Source organism: Lepidochelys olivacea, assembly GCF_965140295.1.
Source record: "Lepidochelys olivacea isolate rLepOli2 genome assembly, chromosome: 3".
Classification (NCBI taxonomy): Eukaryota; Metazoa; Chordata; order Testudines; family Cheloniidae; genus Lepidochelys; species Lepidochelys olivacea.
In genome coordinates this window covers 117,948,692-117,965,161 of record NC_140413.1, presented here as the reverse complement: position 1 = coordinate 117,965,161, position 16,470 = coordinate 117,948,692, and the positions used below count along the sequence as shown (strand labels likewise).

Below are 16,470 nucleotides of genomic sequence, written 5' to 3'. Positions count from 1 at the left end.
GGGCAGGGATAGGATACAGAGGGACCTAGACAAATTGGAGGATTGGGCCAAAAGAAATCTGATGAGGTTCAACAAGGATAAGGGCAGGGTCCTGCACTTGGGACGGAAGAACCCAATGCACCGCTACAGACTAGGGACCGAATGGCTAGGCAGCAGTTCTGCGGAAAAGGACCTAGGGGTGACAGTGGACGAGAAACTGGATATGAGTCAGCAGTGTGCCCTTGTTGCCAAGAAGGCCAATGGCATTTTGGGATGTATAAGTAGGGGCATAGCGAGCAGATCGAGGGACGTGATCGTCCCCCTCTATTCGACATTGGTGAGGCCTCATCTGGAGTACTGTGTCCAGTTTTGGGCCCCACACTACAAGAAGGATGTGGATACATTGGAGAGAGTCCAGCGAAGGGCAACAAAAATGGTTAGGGGACTGGAACACATGACTTATGAGGAGAGGCTGAGGGAACTGGGATTGTTTAGTCTGCAGAAGAGAAGAATGAGGGGGGGTTTGATAGGTGCTTTCAACTACCTGAGAGGTGGTTCCAGAGAAGATGGTTCTAGACTATTCTCAGTGGTAGAAGAGGACAGGACAAGGACTAATGGTCTCAATTTGCAGAGGGGGAGGTTTAGGTTGGATAGTAGGAAAACCTTTTTACTAGGAGGGTGGTGAAACACTGGAATATGTTACCTAGGTAGGTGGTAGAATCTCCTTCCTTAGAAGTTTTTAAGGTCAGGCTTGACAAAGCCCTGGCTGGGATGATTTAATTGGGGATTGGTCCTGCTTTGAGCAGGGGGTTGGAGTAGATGAGCTCCTGAGGTCCCTTCCAACCCTGATATTCTATGATTCTATGATGGAAGAGGACAGCTGTGGCCAAGCTGTTTCTCCACAGCTTTCCCCTTTCTGACCAGCATCATGGATTTTGTTTTGCTTTGTTTTATATCTGTTCACTTTCTATGACATTTCTCTTTGATTCTCAGTGCCAGATCTTTATACATACAATGAATTTACAAAGGTGGCCAGATCAGGGAGAATATCCAGTCACAAACCAGAAAGAGCAAAAATTGTAGAGACGTTCTGTTTTCTTTTACTCTTAAATGTATGCATCAAAGGGAAAGGCTGAGTATTAGTGACTGAGCAATCCTACAGCAGCTTTACCATCAAGGGCTCGTTCACCTGTACATCTACCAGTGTGAGATCTGCCATCATGTGCCAGCAATGCCCCTCTGCCATGTGCATTGGCCAAACCGGACAGTCTCTATGCAAAAGAATAAATGGACACAAATCTGACATCAGGAATCATAACATTCAAAAACCAGTAAAACTTCAGTCTCTCTGGTCACTCAATAACAGACCTAAAAGTGGCAATTTCTTGAACAAAAACCTTCAAAAACAGACTCCAACATGAAGCTGCAGAACTGGAATTAATTTGCAAACTGGACACCATCAGATTAGGCTTGAATAGAGACTGGGAGTGGTTGGGTCATTACAAAACCTAAACTTAATTTCTCTAATACTAATTTCTCCCTACTGTTGCTCACACCTTGTCAACTGTCTGTAAGGGGCCACTCTGTTACCACTTCAAAAGTTTTTTTCCTCCCTTGGTATCCTGCTGTTAATTGATTTATCTTGTTAGACTGACCTCACACTTGGTAAAGCAACCCCCACCCTTTCATGTATTTATACCTGCGCCTGTATTTTCACTCCATGCACCTGATGAAGTGGGTTCTAACCCATGAAAGCTTATGCCCAAATAAATTTGTTGGTCTCTAAGGTGCCACAAAGACTCCTAATTATTTTTGCTCATAAAGACTAACACAGCTACCACTCTGAAACATGCTACTATTATCTTGTTCCACTGACAGTCGTGACATGTTTAGTATCACTTCTTAAAAGGACTGGTTGCTCTTGCCTCAATTGCCTGCCAGTCAATTATATTAGATTCAGATATTAGATTGTTCTATGTTCAGTTTGGAACATGAAGTATTCTAATGAAATCAGAGGGCATTTTAGGCATGGGTTGGTGGGTTGATTAGTTTCTGAAGTATTAATGAGTTCACTGTCTTAAATTAAATTATTTCTGGCCACTAGATGGCTCTGTGCATATATACAGGTTTCAGAGTAGCAGCCGTGTTAGTCTGTATTCGCCAAAAGAAAAGGAGTACTTGTGGCATCTTAGAGACTAACCAATAAATTGGTTAAACAATAAATACCAATAACTGTATATATGCAGTTATAGGGTAAATTCCTTATTAAGACCTTGATGCGGATGACATAGCAATGAACTAGAGCTGGGAGGAGAATCGGTAAAATCCATTTCAGAGGATTTTAAAATGCATTTTCCTTCCAATTTGGAACAAAACCCCCCAATTGAAATTCTACATGAAACAGAAATTAAAAATACATTTACATTAAAAAAAATCATAACATGTTGATAATTTCAAAATGAAATTCTGCCTGGTGGCTGAAGAGGAGCTGGGAGCCGAGGAGCGTGGGAACCAGGGTCTCCAGGATCTCCGCTCCTTGTCAGCCTGGTAGGTGCACTGCCCCAGAGCAAGGGACCCTAGCACACCAGGCGGCTGTGAGCCTGGGAGCTGGGATTTCCAGGCTTTTAGCTCCTCTTCAGGTGGGCTACTGAGGAGCCGGGCAGGTGAGCTGACAACAAACCTGGTAGGTTTATTCTGGAAACCTGCCTGACAGGTGGGGTTACATTTGAACTATATCAAAACCAACCTGTCTTTACAAGAGATTTTGATTTTTGACAAATCCACAAATTCTAACCAAATTCTGACTGGAAAAAATGCTTTGTCAGCATTTTTCTGACCAGCTCTACAATGAACCTTACCCCCTACATTTTCTAAATGTTTGTCAGTGGTTTATTCCCAGGATTCCTTCACTTGACTAATGTGAGTTGTGCAGCTAAAACCTCAGGGAATGTTTTGGAAACAAATATTTTATTTTAGTGGGTGCCCTTAAAAAATTCTACTAGTTCTAGCTCTACATCCTATTTCCCATGTTCCAGAAATATTCCCTATACCTTCTATTTCAACAACTGGGAGAAATTTTTAAGCGCACTCCAATGTTCCCTCTAATTTTTGACAGGCTGTGTGCGCAAAAATTTTCTTCTGTGCAAATTTTTGTGCACACGGTGTTTCGCCTTGTGCGCGGGGTTTGGGATCTGCATGCACGTGCACACATGCACAGCTTAGAGGGAACAGTGACGCACTCGCTATATTTAGACTCAGATGAATGTGGCTTCTAAGAATAAATTTGGAGCTCTCTATTGTGGAGATTCACTCTGAGACCTCTTTCTACTCGGCTAACCAAGAACTCAGTTATTCTGAATGAGAGCAACAGGAGTTGGAGTATGAGAGATTTTTCTTTACCTTGTGTTGGAGTGACTGCTCTGGATATGCTTGTCCATTTCTGGTGAATGGAGGCAGAGTTTTGCTTTTTCTCTTTTTGGAAGGTGATATTTGAAATCTCCCCTGCTGACATGCTTGCTGAATGGACAGTGCTCTCTGCAGTTGGCTTCCACAGGGGGGAGTAGATGTTTCTTGTCTGTTCCATGTGTGTGTGTTATTTGCCGGGGATTTGTTTCTGGGGGGGAAAAGTTTACTTTTACTTTTCCACAGAGGGAAGGAAAAACACTACAGCTTAGGACCCCTGCATTGCCTTTGTTGTCAGTCTTTCCTGGGCCTCAGTATCTCAGGAAGGATTCCAGGCAAGGCCTTTTTGCTGCCTCACTGCTCCTTTCTTTCATCTTCTGGACTACCAAGGGAATTTTGTGTTTTGGAATGGAGAGCAGCTTGTGGGAACGCTTCCCCCGAGCACCTACACCCACCAGCAATGGGCGTTCAGGAGCTGTTCTCACCCATTTCATCAGCCTCTGGCTTAGCTTTGCTGTATGACTGTTTGAGGACACTACAAGGGGTTCAGTAAGAGGGCTTTAGCACCTTCAGAATCACAGTCCTGTCTCTCAGCAGGTCTCTGCTTTTCTGGCAACCCATTTGGGATTATTTTGGGGCTAGTAGCAGAGTAAATTTCAGAGCCAGGCTGCCAGTCAGCTCACCCACCTGAACTTGCCGCATGTTACAAGCCTGCAAGTGTGAGGACTGCTCACATGGTTGATATGCTGGGGATTGAACCAGGGATCTCCAGACCTAACAGCATGAGCTGCTAGAGCTGGAGCCAAAGTGCTATAGTTAGGGGCTGTAACAGCTCAGACCCTCTGTAGATCAGCACAAAAGGTATCCTATACCACATACTCACCAGTTGGTTACACTGGCTAGTGCAGATAAAGGGTAGAAATATACCCCCAGTACAGTCAGCCACCATAACAATTTGGTTTTGTCCTGAGTGCTTCAGGAGTGGTTTTAGCACCAGCATCCTTATTCCCTTTAATCTACTTTTTCGTCCTCCCCTTCTCTTCTGGGAGCCAGCTACTCTTGGAACTGCTTCCTTCAGACTTCCTCAGAAATGCTTGCACATTCAGTCTGTCTGCACATCTCCCTGCTGGATTGACAGCTCAGTAACTGCCTGCGATCCAGTCAGGATTATATCTACGGTTCCATTTACAGTAGGATCAGTGAACCTTGCCCCAGTTTTTCTTGGGCCTCTCTCAAGAGGAGTCAGAAATCTTCTTTTTGGGGGACATCCATGTGAGGGGATTGAATCCCCTTCAACCTATTTGGAAATATATGAAATCCTCTAACCAAGCTGTGTAGAATGTTAAATGCATTTCTTGCTTCCAGGACTGGCCTTGATTTTATACCTATCATCACCTTGTAAAGGGCCATTTATCCAGAGGGGGCCCTGTCAACCCCTGAATATATAATTCTAGTCCAGGGTGCAGGAACTCTTTAGAAAAACATTAATTGTTGATGATGCTTCAGTGTAGAGTTCTTGTCCTTTAAAAATCAAATGGGGAATCTGTAGTTTTGCAGCTGCTTTAATGCATTTACATTTTGAAATGTTATTTAATTGCAGCCAACATAGGGCAGATTGCAGCTGCATCAACATGGGGTACAGTACATGGGGAATTCAAAAAGTGTTCACCGTTTGGGTCTGAAGCTGGCCTGGTGAAACAACTGATCAGTCTAGTTTCTGACCTTCCTGGATACAGGTACGTCAGAGAAAATCTACAGATGATCCTCCATCTCCTTGAGATACAAGTGAGATAGTAATTTGGGAATAGGGAAGTCCACACTAACTGAGAACATCTCCAGTTGCCAAAAGGACAACACAAAAGGTGTTGCTTCCTGGGTCCAGATGAGTCATCTGTTTTCAGTCCAGATGAGTCAATGTGGGGTTAAAGCTCATGTGGCTTTACCCCGTGTGGCTGAAAGGACCTTCCCCAGAGAATGAGAGATGACTCAAGGACTGTTATGTAAGACTATGACCTTGATGCAAATCAACTGCAGACACGCCTCAAGCATCATTATAGTTTGTTGTGATGAAATTGTTAATGGTGATTAAGTGAAATCTATGGTGAAGTCTTTTTTTTAAAATAAAGCTGTGGCTAGTTTAATGTAATCTGTCAATTCATTATCTACTGCAGCACGGTCTTTCCAGCAACAAAAAAACAGTGGGGCTAAAGTTAGTGAGAAACGTAAGAAAAGCAAACAAAAATGAGAGAACTCCAAATCATTTGCCTACTTTCAGGTTGTTTCAGAGCCCTGATTCTAGCTTGAGTGAAAAATGGAATTCTTTCGGCCAGTCTGTTTTATACTGTACACTTTTCTGAGCAGGAACGGAGCCATGCTCATTTTGGATGTTACCACAATACAAATAGGGTCATGTGACACATCTAAAGTGTTTATTCACAAGCTGCAAGGCATATTCCCTCTTTCTGGATGTCATCTGAGGGATGTGCCAAAAGCCAGACTTGTGCCAAAAGCACTGGAAATCAGCACATGCACTGTATTTTACAACCTGTGAGATACAAACTCAGACACTGTAGCTTTTAAATTCTGCAAGAAAAATGTGATTAGCAGATTATGGCTTCCCTTTGACATGAGGACTGTGGGTACCTGTTTATTTCCTCTCTGTGTTTTTGCTCTTTGACAGTGATATCTCTATTTTTCAGAATGGAGGCAGTAACCAGGTGGAAATGATTGCAAGATATTTCTTATAAGTCACTTGCTTGTGTTCTCATGCTCATTGCATCATCTGTTACTCACATGCCACTTGGTTAATGCAGATCTTGTAAGAACAGGAGTAAAGACTACTAATAATTTGTGCTGGTCTAAACTCTGCAAGCTACCCCCTGACTCCCCAATGTGCAGAAATTTCAATGGTTTTTCAATATCAAGGATTTCTGAAAATGAAAACATTCATCTTTGAAGAAAATTCCTAATGTCTGATTTGTGTCCATTTATCCTTTTACATAGGGACTGTCCAGGTTGGCCGATGGACATAGTAGAGGAGCATTGCTGGCACATGATGGCATATATTACGTTGGTGGACATGCAGGTGAATGAACCAGTGATGGTGTGGCTGATCTGGTTAGGTCCTGTGATGTTGTCGCTGGTGTAGATATGTGGGCAGAGTTGGCATCGAGGTTTGTTGCATGGGTTGGTTCCTGAGTTAGAGTTACTATGGTGCGGTGTGTAGTTGCTGGTGAGAATATACTTCAGGTTGGCAGGCTGTCTGTGGGCGAGGACTGGCCTGCCTCCCAAGGCCTGTGAAAGTGAGGGATTGTTGTCCAGGATGGGTTGTAGATCACTGATGATGCACTGGAGTGGTTTTAGCTGAGGACTGTATGTGATGGCCAGTGGAGTTCTGTTGGTTTCTTTCTTGGGCTTGTCTTGCAGCAGGATGCTTCTGAGTACACATTTGGCTCTGTTGATCTGTTTCCTTATTTCCTTATGTGGGTATCGTAGTTTTGAGAATGCTTGGTGCAGATCTTGTAGGTGTTGGTCTCTGTCTGAGGAGTTGGAGCAAATGTGGTTGTACCTCAGCGCTTGGCTGTGGACAATGGATCGTGTGGTGTGTCCAGGGTGGAAGCTGGAGGCATGAAGGTAGGCATAGCGGTCAGTAGGTCACGTTAACACCACCCTATACCGAAAACCATCACTTATTTGCACCTTGGAGTCTAGGAAGTTGACCTCCCGCGTAGATTGGTCCAGGCTGAGTTTGATGGTGGGGTGGAAGCTGTTGAATTTGTGGTGGAATTCTTCCAGGGTTTCCTTCCCATGGGTCTAGATGATGAAGATGTCATCAATGTAATGTAGGTAGAGAAGGGGTGTGAGTGGACGAGAACTGAGGAAGCGTTGTTCCCAGTCAGCCATAAAAATGTTGGCATATTGTGGGGCCATGTGGGTGCCCATAGCAGCACCACTGGTCTGGAGGTATATATTGTCACCAAATTTGAAATAATTGTGTGTGAGGATAAAGTTACAGAGCTCAGCAACCAGTTGTGCGGTGGCATCATCAGGGATACTGTTCCTGACAGCTTGTATTCCATCTGTGTGTAGCAGTTTCTCCTCCCTTGGTGTTCACACCTCAACTGCTAAAAGAGGGCCTCACCCTCCCTGACTGAACTAACCTCGTTATCCCTAGCCTGATTCTTGCTTGCATATTTATACCTGCCTCTGGAAATTTCCACTGCATGCATCCGATGAAGTGGGTATTCACCCACGAAAGCTCATACTCCAATATGTCTGTTAGTCTATAAGGTGCCACAGGACTCTTTGCCGCTTTTACAGATCCAGACTAACACGGCTACCCCTCTGAAACGGTAAATAAAGACACTTGGGTGATCCAGCAAAAGAAGGCATGGAGGATTCTTTATTATACCAGCTTAAACACAGGGCACAGGCTCAAGAGGGAGAAAGCCTGCGGGGACCCTGTGACAGTTGGATATTAGGAAAAACTTTTTCACAAGGAGGGTGGTGAAGCACTGGAATGTGTTACTTAGGGAGGTGGTGGAATCTCCTTCCTTTGAGGTTTTTAAGGTCAGCTGACAAAGCCCTGGCTGGGACGATTTAGTTGGGGATTGGTCCTGCTTTGAGCAGGGGGTTGGACTAGGTGACCTCCTGAGGTCCCTTCCAACCCTGATATTCTATGATTCCTATTAGCCATACAGAAGCTTTTTCCTTGACAGTTACCTAAATCTCTTATCTTTCGCTCACAGGCTCAGAGTGATCTGAATCTGTAAATTCTCATAATTACAAAAAAATTAATGAAAAATTATGGAAAGACCTGTCACATCACAGTAATCACCGTTGTCAATTGTTCATTCAGTTACTCCCTTGTTTTCTGGTTCAGCATTTGATGCTTCTGCTTTAATTTGCTTGTATAACTAAGATGTTTCCCCCCTTCTGTTTTTACTTGGATATGACTTCTAAACCTTGACATTCTTTTCTATAGCATCTCTCCTTATTAATCTATTTTTTTCAGATTTAGGTACTTTCATCTTTTTATTTTTGGTTTGAAACTGTTGGAGGCCAGATTCTGTATATATGTATTTTTCTGTTTACTGTTTTTATTTTCAAAATAAAACAAATATTACATGTTAAGAATAGCATATCTCTTAAATTCACAGTTTTAGACAGCACAGAAAAAAAGTACTAATTATAGTTCACTAAAGAGTGACTATATTTCCTTACATTCCTGCTGCTGCTCATTTAAACAAAATACTATATTCTCTAAACTCTCCGGTTTATTGAAAGACTCTTTGATGTCCATTATTTTTGAGGGATTGGTTTTCTAGTTAGTTATCTGGTCCTAGTAAAGTTATTGTGGCTTTCTTCTGACTAGTAAGTTGCTTTGATTTTTTCCCTGACACAAATATTTCAGGGTCCAAAAGAATATTGCTCTCCAAAATCATACTGAGTCTTCAGTTGATATTATCTAGACTGGTGGCCTAAAACCTGGAGAGAGATTCTCTCTTTGGGAGAGATCCCCTGCTGGACTATATCTCCTATAAAACACCCTGGCCAAGGACTTAATGTTGCACTGTTTCTTCCCACCAAAAGTGGACACCAGGATGGCTTATGGGAGATGTAGTCCAGCTGGGGATCCTAGCCCATAGAGGAGAATGGGGACATGAGGAACAAACTAAACTCGTTTGATACACTACTCCCATTTTTGGCCAAAGTCTTTAGTCGGAAAACTACATTTCTGATGAAAATTTTAGGTTTTTTTTAATCAGTTCTTCATATTAATCAAAAATTTCTATAGGGAAAAATATTTTTAGACCAGCTCTACCCATTGCCTAAAACAAATTTTATCCTTGAGCTTTTATATTGCGCATCTTGAAAAAAGACTTGATGAAGCTAGACCTCCGGTCCAGATCATTATTTTACTTCTCTGCTAGTAAAGTTACATCATATACAGCACCCTTAAGTTTGAAGAACATAACTTTTGTAAACTTAGGCAATTTAGAACATTTTTGAAAACTATTTTCTCGGTTCACTGAGATTTATGCTGTAAAAGTGTGGCTTAGATCTTAAATAAACATATATTTTTTCTTTGTTGCAGCTTTTCCCCTTGGGTTTTGGAATCCTACATGGCTGCTGATGGGAATGCTCTTGTAAGTATATCTACAATTTTGGCTACAGCCATTAGTTGCAGGATGGGTTGAGGGAAGTGCCCTACTTGTGTGTGTAGTTTTGCTCTCCAAAAGGTTGAGGTCACATTCAATCTTTAAATAAGTTCTTGATTATTGATTGGGACAGCCAATGAGATTGTCACAACCTGGTCCAGTCCTGCTCTCTGGAGGAGCGCCAGTCTGTTTTGCTTTGATCCAACAGCTGAGTCCCATGTTCTTTTAAGCCCATTGGGTCTTGGTAGTGACTCTGATCACTGTTCCTGATTCTGGGTCTCTCTGGCACTCTCTCAGGTGCAGATCCCATGTCCGACCCTTCTTGGGCAGTGGTATCCCACAATCTGTTAGCCTAGACCCCAGAATCAGTGTGTCAGCCCTCCCAAACCTCCTGTTGCTTAGACACATTTTTCCCCAGAGATCACCTGGTGTGGGAGCTCTGGTTTTCTACTTACACCCTTCAGGGATAGCATGGCAGTAAAGCAAGGAACACAGGCTTAGCAAATATATTTGCTTCTATATTCACTCTCATACTCTCACTTTGCTATATGTGGGCTTGGGAAGGAATTTTCCCCAGGTCAGATAGGCAGTGACCTGGGGGATTATTTGCTTTCCTCCGCAGCATCTGCATGCGGGTCATTTGCCAGGATGATCTGGGTATTTCTCACTTAATCATTTCCCTACCATTATGGGTCCTTCGGGCATTGGTGCACATTGGGCTCTCCTATTCTCTACTTGCAGTGCAATAGTCTAGTCTCCTATGGACTAATACTTTGGCCTCATTTTGGTTGTTGGGTTAGTGTGCAGTTGCTGGGTGGTGTTGATGGCCTGTGCTATACAGGAGGTCAGACTAGATGATCTGGTGGTCCTTTTTGGCCTTAATCTCTAACACTCTACCATTAAAACACAAGAGATTTACAAAAAAATGGAGGTTTCAACAATATTAAATATGAACACGAGTTCAGTGAGTACAGCTGTTTTTTCCCCATATTAAATTTAAGGCCTGGTCTACATTTAAAATTTAGGTTCGTGCTTAGGGGTGTGAAAAATCCACATCCATTAGTGTCGCAGCTATTCCAAGAGTACCCCCAGTGTAGACTCCTCTGTATTGCTGGAAGAGTGCTTCTGTTGATGTGGCTAACGTTGTTCAGGGAAGTGGTGTTCCTACAGCAACAGAAAAACCCCTTCCATTGGCATAGGCTGAGTCTACACTATGGAGCTATGCTACACTATGGAGCATACTCCTAATCTGTCCTCCAGATGTCAGTTCCTGCTACCAAATGAATGTTCAAAGCCACACCAAAGGCTACCTTCTAGAGGGAGGTTGAAAATACAACGTGATGTTCACAAAACCAAAATGGAATTCGTCAGCTGCCACAGACGTATCCCCCAAACTGTCACACCTCTATAATTCCTGCCTATTGATTGGGTCAGCCAGTGAGGTAAGTGAATGTGCCCTAGTTTGAGCTCTGCAGTTTCATCAAGCTACAGCTAGGGCATGTATGTATTTGCACTCTGCAGGAGGAGCTCTGGATAGTAAGCCATAGGTTTGCGGTCTACATTTAGGTGCAGAGGTTCCAGTAGGCCACAGTCCCATCACTGTCCACCACATTCCTGATGTGTAAAACTACAATGAAAAAAATTGCAGTATTGTCAACTGCAAGCAAAAATCAGGAGTCAGGCTGCACAAAATCAGGAGTGGCTTAAAAATAATGAAATTTTTAAAAATTAAATTCAGTTTATTTGCCTTTCTGTTTTGGGACCATTAGGGGATTCATGTTTTCATCTTTCCTCTTTGAAGGATAATGAAAGCTGAGATTCTCACATAAATTGGATGACTCCAGGAGCTGGGGCTTTAAGAAGCATACCAAATAGTCATATATTGTTCCAGTGAGTGCACCTTATGTAATCCATATAGTCTCTTCTGACATGGCTGCTATACCACTGGTTTGGACCATCGGTTCTATTGGTTATGGTTGGGTGTGTTTTTATAGTGATTTTCAGCTGCTTCTCATTGTCTTGAAAAACTCTTCCTTGTTGAAAGGATTTGTCTCTTGATCTGAAATTAAACTTGCAAACCGGAAAATCTCAAGTGGCTCTCTATTGATTCCTTGTGCTACCCACCTGAGTATCCTGAATTGAAAGATTCCCTATACATGGTGGCCATATCTGGATATCTTGCAGATGGGAAACTTCAATCTGATTTTTGGAGAACCATTTGCTAGTACAACCCAACATCCTGTGTGTTTTGTGACAAGCTGGACCTAAATTTTGCAAGTCTCTGGATTTTTTGTCAAACTGCAGACTGCAAGTGTAGTGGTAGATTAAATTAAAAAAAATGGAGGTTTCAACAATATTAAATATGAACACGAGTTCAGTGAGTACAGCTGTTTTTTCCCCATATTAAATTTATTAGCTTTGGGACCAGGAGGGATATCAGAGCTGAAATTCTGTGAGAGTGGGGAGATTCCATGACAAATTCCACTGCTGCAGAGTCCTGGACTACAGGGACCCTTGACTGTGCCCATGACCTGTTAGGAATAAATGGAATATTTTTTTAAAGAAGAAAAAGTGCTCCTGTTCTTATTTTTATATGATTTTATTAACACGTAATAAAGGCTGTTGGGCTTGTGAAAACAGAGCACACTAGTCATAGGTTTCATGTTTGTCATCTAACAGAAAAGTTCATGGCTTTCTGCTACTAGAACCATAGAAACTGGTACCAGAAGTGTATATTAATTCATGGTGACTGCAATCCATGCCCAGATCCTGGGATTGCTGCCTCCAATGTATTTACCAGTGATTCGTCCCGTTCAGTTATAAATGATTCATGCAATGAGGATTCTGTCTCTTCCGTTCAAACCAGTCTATGGTCTAAGCTATTTTGCTTTAGCTCAGTGATAAAGGTCGTGCATTAGCAGGAGAGCTACTTCTTCATCAAATAGTTACAGAGAGCCACATCCTGTCACTGTGTTGCAATTTTACCATCATGACATTTCGTTAATCTGGATTTACACGATGCGATTTACAGCATCATGGAATCATTCCCACTACCTGGTTTCTGCATAAGAGGTGTTATTTCGTCTCCCTCTTTCGTCATCCCAGCCTAATTGCTAGGTAGGAGGTACTGGGTCCAAGGAGGTAGTCCTGGCAGCCCTTACTATTTTCCTATGGGCTCAGGCCTGAGTCAGGGACAACTTCCTTTGGAAAGACGACTTCAGGGTCATCCCATATGGGAGTGGGGGAACATTAGTGGCTCCCATGTAACTGGTCTATTTGCTCATTGCTCCATGGGAATAGATCAAGGAAAACATTGTCCTGAGAGAAACATCCAATGGACTACAGCATAAATAAAAAATGATGAGTCTGGGATCGTTCACTCTTGGCAAAGCCATCCACAAGTGAGTTAGGTAGGTCATCCCAAATAAGCACCAATAAAAACTTTCTGGTGCACAGTTATGTATGTGTTACCTATGTTACAGAGCAAAATATTGAGAAAATGTTTGAGGTTTAGAAAAACATGATTTTGATATTTGTGTGTGTGTGTCCCTGGCCACTCTAAAGCTAAGTGTCTTAGTTACCATGAGTTCACCGGTACGTGGAGCCATGAAAACCTCCCCAAAGAGCATAAAATAGCTTTTCTCTCCCTAAAGATAATATAACTTAAAGGACGAATATCTTGGCAAGTTAAGTGTTCAAAGATACATTATAGTCCTTTGTTACACAGTTCTGCAATTCATCAGATGAATATCACCTCTGCATAGCTGGATGTGTGTGTAAACAAATATCAAAATACTAAGCTTGTATGCATCATTTTTCAGTGAGAGGTCTGAATGTTTTAAAAAGAGTATCTATTATTTTCCCCATTTTATAGATGGGAAAACTGAGGCAAAGAGCAGTGAGTTGCCTTGTCTGAGGTAACACAACAGGTCAGGGGAGAGCTAAGAGTAGAACCCAGGACTTTTGATTCCTAATTCCCTATTCTCTGGACTCCACTTCATTCAGTTTAGGTTATGTGTACACTGCACAAAATGGTGTGTTCTTAACTTGGGTTAGCTAACCCACATGAACTAACTCAGGTTAAAATAGCAGTGAAAACACAGCAACTCAGCTTTTAATTTGAGTTGGCAGCTCAAATTCAACGTCAGGCTCCCCTATAGGTTTTAACTCAAGCTGATAACCCTTAGTTTCATGTCTTTATTTTTCAGTAAGGCAAATGTATTTTCCATATAATAATGTTGGATAAAATTTACTATATGTAAAATATGAAAATGAGTGCCTATAATTAAAATACATAAATATATATGGGATAACATAATCAACTAAGCATATATATTATACATTATAATGAGGAAAATCCACCAAATGTGGACCATATTTTTTTAATATTGAGACACTATCCTCCTATCTGTAACGTATTCTGTCAACATCTTACTCATGTAGGGGGCAATGTGTACCAGAAAGACAAAGAGGGGGGAAAAGCAGTGATATTTTTGTTTTTATTATTTGTTTACAGTAATGCCCACAATGTGCTATATCAGTGATGATAAAATACCTGCCATGTTTTTTTCACCCTTACATATTAGTAATTATCCCTAATAAAGGCAATGAGGCTTAAAATGTTGCAGGCTTAACTTTTCTTTCTTTTGCTTCAGAGAACATTATACGATTCAGCTAAAAAGCAATCCGAGAGAGGCTCCTGTGGGTGTGAAACAGGAAGCACTAGTGGATTGATTCATATGTATAATAGTGCTACATTTGTTCTTGTTCAACTGCACATACATCAGTTTTAATTAACACATTTTATGCTTCAGCTAGTAGCTTCCCTTTAGCTGCAAGTGGGTTTTTAGATAAACACCCCCCTCTCCAGTTGCCCCAGTCTTTCTTTACAAATGTTGTAACACAATCTGAAATTTCCTTTCTTTCCTTCCTGCATTTCTTGCAGGTTCCCTTGCGTCAGAAGACCAAACAGAAAAGTCAAGGTAACGGATCTTTCCCCTCTTCTTTTCTTTTTTTTAAAAGTGTGTCTTGTTGGGGGGAGGTCGAGGTTTTCGTACCGCTGGTTAGCTGGTGAAGGACTGTTGGTTAAACTCTGCTTATTTTTGCATCAATTCTGAAAAAATGACAGCATGCTGTTCTTTTGGACTAAGCCTTTGTGGTATGTCAATAGACACAGAGCTGGAGATTCTAGAGAGAGACATGCAGCTTTTCATTTAGTTGAAAGCTAGTCCTCTCTAGCTGTGACTTAAATAGATCTATTGTTTTCTAATGCAGCTGTAAGAAGGACGAAACACATTTTTATCTAGTTTGTTTTATTTTACAATAATTCATGTCTTATTTGTGTGCAATTATCTTTAGAGTAATCAGTACATGTAATTTATTTTCTGAGAACATCTTCTCATTTTATCTTTGTACATTTAGAATGCCTTTTAAATGAATGTGTCTAACAGACATCATAAAACTGACTGACCATCTGACTTTGATGTGCATTTTAAGAGACACTTGGATGACTGTTAATATAGCAAATGTAGATGGTCTGATATATTTAATTTATTTAGCTTTGTAGATTTAAACAAGCAGAACCATTTATTTTAATGGCACAGAGATTGTTGTTATGAGTCGACGGAGGATATCGTGTAAGGACCTGGGACAAGCTGATTACCAGGGGTGGCTCTACAAGAAAAAGGAAAAAGGACCTTTCATTGGTAACAAATGGAAAAAGTTCTGGTTTGTGCTGAAGGGGTCATCATTATACTGGTACAGCAGCCAATTGGTGAGTACAATAAACTCTTAACTGTGTGTGAGTGACTAAGCAGGGACTACTGGCACTGGGAAGGAAAGAGTTGGGGAAGATCTGAAGTATAATCTGGAGATATATAAATGATCGGGCTTATTTAGTTTTTGCTCAGCCCTGAGATTTCTTGCAAAATGAGCAAATACTAGAAACTTTCTACATTTTTTGCTTCTGCAAGCACTTGTGAAATGGATTTGTCAGACAGTCTGTTCCTTTAAGCCTGCGTGTTCTTCACAGGCTCCACTGTCATTTAAATGCTGGAAGGAACTTGCAAATTGAAGAAGCTTACAGGCACTTACGGTCAAGGAAGGGGCAGCACTCTCCTCATGTTCTCAATGGAACTAATTGCATAATTTTAATAAGGGGACTTGCTTATTTCTCCCACCTCCAGTTTGAACCTTGCTTGACCTGTCTTTTACTCTCCTTTTGATATTTTTGTTGCCTGATAGTAAAGCTGGTGTCAGAATTACAGCTTGGCCAGCTCATTGTGGTGTTATCTCTTGTCTTGTTGTCATCACATTCACTGCTCTGTTTCACTCATGTGTCCCATGGATCTGGCACAAAAGCTCCTACTGTGTTTTTTCTGTGGACACCTGCACTGAATTGGGAGGGGTCAGGGGATTAGGCGACTAGGACAGCACAGTGGAGTTTAAATTGCTGAATAGTGAATGATTAACTTTTAAAAATGCAAATAGCTGTCCTGCTGAAAAAGGGATGTCTTGGGCCCAACAAGGGGTAAGATGTCACTGAAAGCTTTGTTTACAATTACAACAGTGAACAGTTAAGTGTGGTCTGGGATTTCTTGTCACATCTTCACTGGCTTAGTTACATTGTAGCAATTACCGCTAAAATTTTTAAAAACCTTTTGTCAAAGAAAGCTGCTAAAACATTTAAACGTAAAATATAAAGAAAGGTTTTCATTTTAACATCCCTTTAGCTGGAGAGAGTTCTTTTATAGAGAGAAACTCCTTTCCGGGGCTCTTTTTAGATGCTATTAACTGTTCTTTTAGAGGAAAAGAGAAGACCATTGAGGTGGTTTGCAGCAGTTCTTGTTGCCGCCGTTGTTGTTGAGTCCAATCCTTCCTTCTTTAATATAAAAAGAAGACAGACACACGAGGAGAGAAGAATAACAAG

General features: G+C 41.5%; 1 protein-coding gene across 2 annotated transcripts in view; it reads left to right on the top strand.

The window, feature by feature from the left end:
- Window positions 1–16,470, top strand: part of IPCEF1 (interaction protein for cytohesin exchange factors 1) — a 112,695-nt gene that overhangs the window by 46,074 nt on the left and 50,151 nt on the right. The window contains exons 2-4 of one of the 2 annotated variants that reach the window (XM_084622168.1): window positions 9,479–9,530; window positions 14,488–14,524; window positions 15,146–15,315. In XM_084622168.1, the coding sequence (XP_084478294.1) occupies window positions 9,479–9,530; window positions 14,488–14,524; window positions 15,146–15,315 (259 nt within the window). Of the gene's footprint in view, window positions 1–9,478; window positions 9,531–14,487; window positions 14,525–15,100; window positions 15,316–16,470 lie in introns of those variants that run through there. The other variant, XM_084622169.1, reaches the window with a different exon arrangement.